The following is a 10,088-nucleotide window of genomic DNA, read 5'->3' as shown; positions in this document are numbered from 1 at the left end:
AAGTCTATGGGAAAAATTCCATGCCTCCTAAAATGGGTCGTAAATAGAGGAGATCTTTCCCGGAGGTTTTACTATATCAAAATTGCGACACATTTTGTCTGCTACCTAAAATATGTTATTATTATATTATTATTATAATATGTATTTTGTATATGAATTTATTTCTTCTCTTAAAGTCCTTATTGTTAATATTTTTCACCGACAATTCAAAATTTCATTACAGCATATATAGATGATAATATTGAATTAACTTTTATTATTTTTATTACAGACAAGAAGTGGAAGCAAGATGCATAAACTTATTGTCAGGAGGTATGTGTTTCGGCTATTTTATGCATTCCTTATTGTTAAGATAGCAAGTTTGTTAAGATAAAAAGGACAAACCATAGTGAAAGATTTGGGGGAAATTTTGAATACTTCTTAAGAACTCAAACTCGTTCACACGCGGAAAAAACGCGAGGCATTCTTTGAAAGGAAAGTTATAGAGATACTGCAAATGATTAAACAAAAAGCGTATAAAAGAGCTTCAATTTTAGGAAATTTTAATATTTTTATTCAAATGATTAATTGATACCAAATAAAAAATAGTAATATTTAGATTGAGAACTAGATATTAGGTATTAATGCAGAAGATGATCTATAATTTGTCCATAGAAAGAACATCCCTCACCATGAAGTTTGCGGCCGTCTGCTGCTATGGAAACAGGAAATGGCGCATTTCAAAGAGGGGAGCTTCCTTCTCCCTTTCTCTCACTGACCTGAAACAAATCTATCTTAAACAGTGACCCAACTTAAATAATGACATACTTGAAATAGTTAAACTTAGTAACTGCTACCACTCCAGACGAATGGCATGGGGAGTTCTTTACATAGACAAACTATAATGATCCAGTTGGTTCTTAGATGGTGTCACTGTAAAACTAATTATGTTGAAACATTAAAAAAAATGAAAAAGAAGAACGGATAAATGGACTGATTAAAGAAAAATGGTATTAAATGGCTTAATTTGACATTTAATCACAATTTCAAGCTCTGCAGTCGCATGAAATAATGCCTTTTTGCAAATTAGATCTTATTTTCATAACAGTCTGCAGCAGTTATTTATGACTGTTAGATCAAGTTCAGCATACCTTTAACCAGAATCGGTTATGTTCACTCTGAAAAGGACGTAAAACGTCAATATGGAGGAAAGCCACAGTTTTGTAAAAATGACAAGCGTTTGTGGTCTAATTTTTTAAATACACATTTAGAAACTTAATTTCATACTTATATCTGGGCTCATAAAAAATTGCAAAAAATGTGAATAAGACATCGATTTTGATATTTTTCATATTGGTGGAAAAATGCGACTTCCAAATTAGCGATTATTAAAAATGTTTAAAAACTTTAAATTAAATTTTTATAATATTAACATTAGATAATTTAAATATTATAAAAGAGAGATTGTTTCTTAAAAATTATTTAATTTAATTTTTTTGTGCTCACTGAACATTGTTTTATCACTCTCGTTAATGTCCCGTTAACGGCATCAATTTCGAATTAACGAATAACGTCATAGTGAATTCGTTAACGAATAACGTCAACTAATAACGAAATTCTTTGATGTTCGAATAACGTCCAAGAATTTCGAATTTTTGTTGCTCATTGCAAGAGCTTGTATTACGTTTTCATTTCAGTAAATTTTCTGGTTAAAGGGTTTTCTATTTTTGCATTGTTAGTGGAATTTAGTTAGGCAGGATATTCTTGTTAACTTATTATCACAATTTGTTCTAAATTTGAGCGGGGTAGCGAGCATCAACTTTTTTTTGTCGTCATTTTCTTGTTTCTTTCGTTCTAATGTTATTCGTTTTCTAGAGTCAGAATTGTCTTATGTGCTCGCTAGAGTGCCTGTATTGAAAAGAGTGATGACAATATCCTAGAGCGCATGCGCTGCCGTCAGATTTTTGTCCAAGGGGGTTGCCAGATGATACACCGAAATTGGCGCCACTCGCTCATTTGGTGTTATTCTGAAGGTTCTGTTATTCTAAGATTATATACTAAAGTATCAATAATATAAACTTTAAGATTGGAAAGCACATGATATTACAGATTTTTTAAGAAACATTGTCTATCATCTGAAATTGTTAAAAAATTAACGTCAATGAAAAAAAAAAAGACTTATGAAAAGACTTCAGCTTTTAGTAAATGCCTTAAATAAAATATAAAAATTAATAATGATTATGCAAGTTTCAGAAATAATAATTAATAATACAAATTATATAATTTATTATTATTTATTACTTTTTCAGGAAAAAATTATCGCATATTCACCTGAAAAGGTATTGTTTATTTCAACAAATTGTAAACAAAAATTTCCATAATTAGTTGAAATTTAAAACAAACTAGCATTTTATACAATAGGGAACGAAAAGTAAACAAATGCTACTTTGTAACGCGCATTGTAACATTTTAACGCGAACATTGTAACGCGCCAACATGTCAAAGTAATATCGCCAAACTCTGCACTTCTGAAGTTTTGATAAAAAGATGCTCAAATCTTAAAATTGATAAGTAATTTAGATAGAAATTATGTGCATTAAAAGTAAATACATTTATTCTTATCTAACCATTAGTTATTTCATCACCTTGTTCTCTTTACAATGAGATAAACATAACTTTATATGCACGCAAGTAAGTGATAATAAGGATAAATTCTAATAACTAACAACTATCCAAATTTTCAGCCATAATTTTAACATTTACTGTAACTGTGAAGTTTCTTATTGAAAAAAAGTAAGTAATGAACTTATTACATGCATTTATTAATACAGAACATAATTTTTTTGAGTCAGATAATTTTCACTCCGTATAATTCCAATGGCGAATTTTCCACTCTCGCCTCCGGCGGTAAAGTTTTTCTTTCCACCAATCAGGAATCGTTTCTCCCTTGTCCACTCTCTTTTACTCTAGTGCTCGCAATTACAGAGAAAACTATAAAAGGAAATAAAAATAAAATAAAATAAATAAATAAACAAATAATAAATAAAAAAAATGATTTATAAATAAACTCATAGAATGGTAGAATGGTAAAAATCACATACATCTCGGTGCGCTGCCGCGAAGCGGCATTAACCGATTCATCTGTAGTAATAAATCGATGATGAGGAGTAGTGAGGAGGAATGGAGATGGGAGGAAGAGGGGGCGCTTAGCACCAAAAAATCGAGAGGGGGTTCGTGTGCTTGCTAGGGCAACACTATATCCCTAAGGAAAAATGCAGTGATTGGGCTAAATTTAGTGTTGTCGTCAATTAGTTCTATATCTAGGAGTGAGTTAAAATTGCTGGTGGTACTAGTTTTTGCAAATAAACTCATAGATACCAACTTGCTCCACTTTGCAAAAAAATGTATTTTCTAGTGGTACCGAAATTTAGGTTATTTTTAGCTTAGTATTTTTCATTTTGAGTTATTTTTCTACCACTACACATCAAAAATTCAAGTTATCATAAAGAACGCAAATTCATAGCAATAACAGAGGGCCGCTAAGTGGCCCAGGTGCCAAATTTTTGTAAATAAAGTAAAGTAAGCAATTACAGAAATGCCAACTGCTCCGCTTTCTTGAATAGTTTTAATAAAGTGGTAGCAGATTAAACAGTAAAATTCGTTAAAGAAAGATAGTTACGCGCCTACTTTTTAATATAGTAACCAGTAGATCGATGCTTAAACATTGTATTTTATATCAAACTTATAATTTTTGATACTTAGTCGTGAAAAAATTACTTAAAATGAAAAATACTAAACTAAAAGTAACTTAAATTTCGCTACCACCAGAAAATACTATTTTACAAAGCGGAGCAAGTTGGCATATCTGCAATTATCTCGTCGATCTCTTAAATAAGAACTCCTCCAGACACTCATACTCACTCATATGTGTTGGTTATCTTAGCATCAGCCCCGCTAGGGGCTCCAACTAATTCATCTGAGTGGAAATAAATAATAAATCGCCGAAGCGCAACTGAGAGGTGAAAGTTAGGGTTCAGTATCTTTTACTGAGAGAAAATTAAAATGAAGTAGTGAGATTGAACAAACAAGTTTGAGAGAGAGAGAAGAGGTTTTGTGGCAGACTGCCTCGCCTCCCTTCGAGGTATTACCCCGAGCTTCACAGGTGCACAGTAGCCACATAGCCCCAGGGAAAAGGGGAAATACATAATAAATGCGCAAAATTATTTACAAGTATTTACAGCTATTTACAAAACTCCTCCAGACACATGGGTGAAAGCCCTTATATAGCAAGACGGAAAAGAGAAAAACCTGGTACGTAAAACATTTCATTCCAGCATTTTTTTCGAAAAAAATGAAATATCTGTAACTATCAAGATTTCTTTTATAATTCTGGCATATATATAAAACTGCTTCTTTTCCAAGATAAAGTAGATGTTGTTGAAAAATTTAAAAAAAGAATAAGTAAACTCCTCCCCAAAACTAGCTATAACTGAAATGACTATGGTAAGGAGGTATAACTATTTCAAGTAAGGTTGCGGGGTCACTGTTTTGGAGTGGTTTCGTCTTGGGTCGGCGGGAGAAAGGGAATCTTTTTCTTCGGTCTATTGTGTTAGTCCCAGAGTGAAGCTACCCTCCCTAAAATGCGTCATTCTTGTTTCCATAACACCAGACGGCCCCAAACTTTGTGGCGGGAGGAGCTCTTAACTTATTAAAAAAAAGTTAATACTCGCTGACAACCCCCTAGCCCCCACCAAATTCAAGACGTCCACAACCCGCCTGTGGAAATTTCTACTTTTGAATGACATTAGTTACCGTTGCCCTAGGTCAGTGTTTCCCAAAGAGTGGTACGCGTACCCCAGGGATATGGGAACAGTTTAGCGGAGTTACACGCTCTTAGGCGAAATATCTTGCAACAAACGAAAATTTTATTTAAAAACAAAGCTAGCCATGAAAATTTACGATTACGTATTGTTCTATTAGCTATTTTTTGCAGAGTTAACGGTTAATAATTAGTGGTGCAGGTGGTAATCACAGGCAGTTGTGATTTTTAACTTTTGTGCAATTTTTTAATAGAAAAAAATACATTCATTTTTTTATTAGTAGTACATAGCGTTACGAAAAATTTACAAAATGATACACTACCCTAGGACTTATTTTTGCATGAAAAAGTGTGGTGCCAGCTGACGCGATTAGGATCTTTACCAATTTACATGATCAAGCATGCAGTTATCTCTTGGTGACATATTTAAAGAGGGAGGGTAATTATCCTAATTCTGCAAGTTTTATTATTAAATTCCCTACCAATTTATTAAAACTTTTACTGAAAACTAAGTAGTTGGCATCCATGTAAACGTTTTTTTCTGTTTTTTCCCCCTGTATTATTTCAAAAATAATAGCACTTTCATGAAGTGATTTTATTTAGTTACTTATTTTTTAATTCCAGATGGATCAGCAGAATCCATACGGTAAGCAAATTTTTCAAATACTTTACTTCATTTTCCATTTATTTATTTTTTTAAAGATGATTCCTTTAAAATAATTAACATTTAGTGTTGATGAGCTGTTAATGTTAGCTGACACAAGGCGTTCCTGAAAGATCGTTCTTAATGAGTATTTTTTTGAATCCTTACCATAAATGAAAAAAAGGAAAGAAGATGCATACACATTGAGGGACGTAAATTACATGTAAGCGAATGTAATGAACATCAAAACAATTTAATTGGAGGTTGAAACTTGAAGAAGTTTCTAATAATCGTCTTTCAATTCTTTTTTTTTATTTTTTCTTCCAATCAAACTTGTCTTGTTGTTATTTGCATTCGTTTCCTGTACTGTGGCTTCGTGACATTTCAATAGTGTTTACGTTCTTTTTTAGATTAAAAACTGATTTCTTTTAACAAGTAAGTACCTACATTGTATAAACTGTCTGCCTAAGGAAATCCACCCGCCAAAGAGTCAGAGGTTGTCTGTTGCTATTCGCTATCACAAAGCTTTGAATACACCATCTAGGGAGAAGACTATTCCTTCTTCCCCTTTTTTTAAAAAATACTTTTCATATTTAATTTTCAAAAATATTTTTTTAAAATTTCCATGACGTTTTCTTTTAGACCTATGTTCAAAGTGGTTTTCAAATTCGTATCGTTTCTTAACTTTATGGTTTTCAATCTATGTGAAAATAAAGACAGAAACTAACGTACTTCCTTCTCCTATGACACTTCACACGCTTTTGGCGAAAGCATTCAAAGTGTTGGCATAGGTAGAGAGTTCTGCTCTACGCCACCTGCCGGCCATTTTGATTGCCAGTAGAAACAAGAAAGAGCACATCTTAGAGGGCAGCCTTTGATGCTTCTCTCACTGACCCCCGGTTCCGCAGTAGACTGGTGGCAAAGACACGATTCCCAGTAGAACACCGAAGTCAAGCATCACTGGCTGCAGTCAGTAAGCGGTGTGAGCTCTTTGATCTGCCTATGTTGGGACCGAGGGAGCACGGTATCAGTCCTCTTTAAATTGCTTTCATCACGAGCAGGTGGTTTGGCTACCAAAGCGTGGAAGCCATCCCCTCTGCAGAAGATCAAAATTGTGATAGCATGTCTTCGGATCATCTTCAGGGATGTTTATCAGACCGTTGTTAGCCCATTATGCAGCTCTAGTGCGGTGTAAATAAAATACCTACCTTCCTCACTGGCCCTCGTCAAAACTTTTCCTAAATGTTTACCTCACTTCCCTACTTGAAATGGTTTAACCTCATAACCATAGTCACCAATAGTGCTCCAGACGATTAGATTGAGAGACTATATGCAGGCTCGTGTTCTCATTCTTACTCAATACCCCTCAGTCTAAAAAGAAGAGCATACTGATACATCTAGGGGGATATCTATTGGAGGGAGGCTGATGAATTCAGTTAAAAGTGGCCAGATGACTCAAGACAAGTCCTTCTGTGGTTCATATACAGTTGCGACGATTTCTAATATCAAGTTCTATTCTAATAGCAAGTTCGATTTCTAAGAACGACCAAACGCTACGATAAGCACCGATAATCGATATCTTTCATTATGTGAGCTAAGGAATCGGGCCGAAACCAGTTCAGATGCTATCTTAGTGCATCCACCGGAAGATTGGTGTCAACGTCCACTGTACCTACCTATAAGGCTTCACTATATAGCGTGGTTTTCTCGTTAGGCGAGCTGCCATTTGAAAGCCACACTCGTCACGCCATGGAAAGGAATGATTGAGGTGTGCGCAGTGCACAGCAATGGCTAATCAAAAAAGGGCTGTTCTTTTCGCAGATGAGTCCAGGTTTAGCCTCAAACTGATAGTGGGCGTTGTTTGATTTGGAAAGAATCTTGAGTTTAATATCATCAATGAAACATCAGCAAGACAAGAGATGCAAGTCAAGAAGGTAGTATCTGTGTGTGGAATGGGACCTTTTTGGGTGGAAACACAGATCTGCAAGTCTTTTTACGTAGAACTGCTAATACTCACCTACATAGAGATGACATTCTTGTTGTTTGTGTAAGCTCTTATGCTGGTACAATAGGTGATGATCTTGTGCTACAGGACGATGTTGTACTGGGATCGCCTGCTGGGTGATTATTTTCAGTAGCAAACAATTTAGAGCATGGGGTGGCCAGCTCAATCATCGAATTTAAATCCTACCGACCATGTTTCGGAAGAAGTGTAGCCGGGTCTCAACCATCCTTCTCAGACACTCTCCCCGCTTGCAACTGCTTGGCAGGAACAAAGGCTCGCACTTCCAATGGAATTGGTAGGACCGCGTTATTGAAAGCATCACGCACACTTGTATGTGCTGTATTGCTACTATAGAGGTGATCATACTTCGTACTAAAGGTATTTTTTCGATTCCAAACTGACACATCGGATTTATTCATTTCGTGCATATGGTAATTTCTATAGCACCATAAATGTCTCATAAAGACTTTTTGTGCTATTTAATGTATTATAAGCACTGTAATGTGTGCTAGTTTCATTAAATTATACGAGTAACTTTTTGAGTTATAGCAATTTTTCTTAATTTATGACTACCAAATTTTTCCTTATTTTATGATTTTTCCTTAATTTATGGCTACCAAAGTATTTCGCCTTTTTGAATTGATCTATAGTAAGTTTTTTTCCTTTTTCATAGATCTGAACTGATTTCTATATTCCAACTGATAGCAAGCACGGGTGAGTTGTTTTGAAACAAACAATATTACTTGCAAACTAAATTATTAAGAGAATTTTTTATTAATACTCTACATTATATATTTCATAAAGAAAGTGGAGATAAATATAAAACTTAAAGCGACTAACCCAGTTACTGAATAGTTGAATATGGAAATAATTAAGACGATAGCTTGAAAATATGCGTGGTTAAAGTCTACCACTAGAAGAGCTTTAGTGGACATTTTGAATTTACTGACAGGAGTTGCGAATATTGTTACCTAGACAAGAGAGGTATTGTTGCATCTTATGGTATAATCACTAAGTGCTCTAGAATATTTCGCATGGAAAGTAAAGGTAAGGATATGTCAAAGCGGGAACTGCACGGCTATAAATATAGATTCTAAAAGTGCAGACTCCCGAATTTTAACTCATGTCCATCGCCAAGCATTTGGCGAAAATCAGTAAACTAACATTTAAAAAAATGTTCAGCAATGTCGATTTACTACTTTTACATATTTTCTAATTTAAATTTAAGCAAGCGTTAAATATTTTACGCACATTTTATGCATAATTTCATTATTTAAAGTACTAGACAAATTTATGCGAAATGATTCATTGCTGGCTAAATAATTAGTGAAAAATAATGTATTGAAAAATCAATCCTTTCTTTTTCACTATAAGACGTACGACGTAGCTACCAACTTTACACGTTTAATAATTTAATCATAGGATTTTACTGCGATTTAAGGATTTCATTATTTAAAGTAATAGACAAATTTATGCAATGTGATTCAAAGTTTTCACAATAATTAGTGGAAAATAATGCATGGAAAAAAACAATACATTCTTTTCCCCTACAGAACATACAACGTAGCCACCAACTTTTCCCGTTTAGCAGTAAGATTTTATCTAGTACGATTTAAGATTTTCGTTACTTATTGCCAAACAAGTAATTACCAAATTTATGCTATCTGACTCATCGTTTGTTAAATAATAACACGAGTTCCTAGAATGTGTGTATTTTTCTTTTGGTAGCAAACTTTTTGTGTTATTATCAATTTGTTATTGATGAAATATTTTCTTATTTCAGGTAACAGTACCTATAAGAATGTGTAAGTATTTCAGCCTTCTTTTCTCTATAATAGAGTGCTTAACAGTCTGAGATATGTCTGTACAGTGTTCTTCCAAAATTAAAAATGGCGACGAAGTTGCTTACTAATTTGCTTGCAGTTTTTACTTTATTTTATAACCGTCGTCGAACAGCCGACCCAATTTTGAGTTGACCACTACCAATTTTCACCTCCGTAGCCTTGTAATTTTGGACCCAATCCAGGAGACAAAAATATATCCTTGATCAAGTATTGGAAGGAATTTGCCTTCGTCTTGAACTTTTCGTGGAACTAACTCGCATTTGCTTTACATGGTGGGGAAAACCACGAAAGAATCCCACGCTTAGCCCGACGGCAAAAGGACTCTAACCTTTGATCTGTCTATGACTGAGCACTGTGGTCTGTGCGAGCCAGGTGTGGAATTCGTATCGGTCAGCCATCGCTCTGGGATTCAAAACTGGGACAGCCGCGACAACTCTATACACGAGCCACCACGGCTGAATAACTACCAGATCTGATGATCTTTATTTCCGTTGCTACAACAACCATTAGAAAATTGAAGGATTTAAATTATTCTGTAACATGCAGAGTGCGAAACGTCGATATTCTAGAGAATTTCTAGGCATTGTATAGAAACGAGGCGTTTTTAGGCAAAATATGAGAACTTTAGGTATTGTAAATGAAACCCAGACATTCTATCGAATTAAAAATGTTATTTAAGCAGAGAATCAAAGTAGGTGCTGATAATGCTATTATAAAAATAACGGGCAAATGTCAAAAATTTATACGTCATTTTGAGAAAAATGATTATCGTGTCATTATATATATAGATGTTTATCA

At 34.3% G+C, this 10,088-nt stretch overlaps 1 protein-coding gene across 1 annotated transcript in view; it reads left to right on the top strand.

Moving 5' to 3' along the window:
* Positions 1-271: 271 nt before the first annotated feature.
* Positions 272-10,088, top strand: part of LOC107438760 (uncharacterized) — a gene marked incomplete at its 5' end in the record, with an annotated part of 32,974 nt that continues 23,157 nt past the window's right edge. Inside the window, 4 exon segments of the mRNA XM_071185696.1 lie at positions 272-312; positions 5,423-5,444; positions 8,120-8,160; positions 9,230-9,251. Of these exon segments, the coding sequence (XP_071041797.1) occupies positions 272-312; positions 5,423-5,444; positions 8,120-8,160; positions 9,230-9,251 (126 nt within the window).

The sequence above is a fragment of the Parasteatoda tepidariorum genome, chromosome 9, assembly GCF_043381705.1.
Source record: "Parasteatoda tepidariorum isolate YZ-2023 chromosome 9, CAS_Ptep_4.0, whole genome shotgun sequence".
Classification (NCBI taxonomy): domain Eukaryota; kingdom Metazoa; phylum Arthropoda; class Arachnida; order Araneae; family Theridiidae; genus Parasteatoda; species Parasteatoda tepidariorum.
The sequence above is the reverse complement of the archived record's forward strand: the minus strand, read 5'-3'. Positions and strand labels throughout refer to the sequence as shown.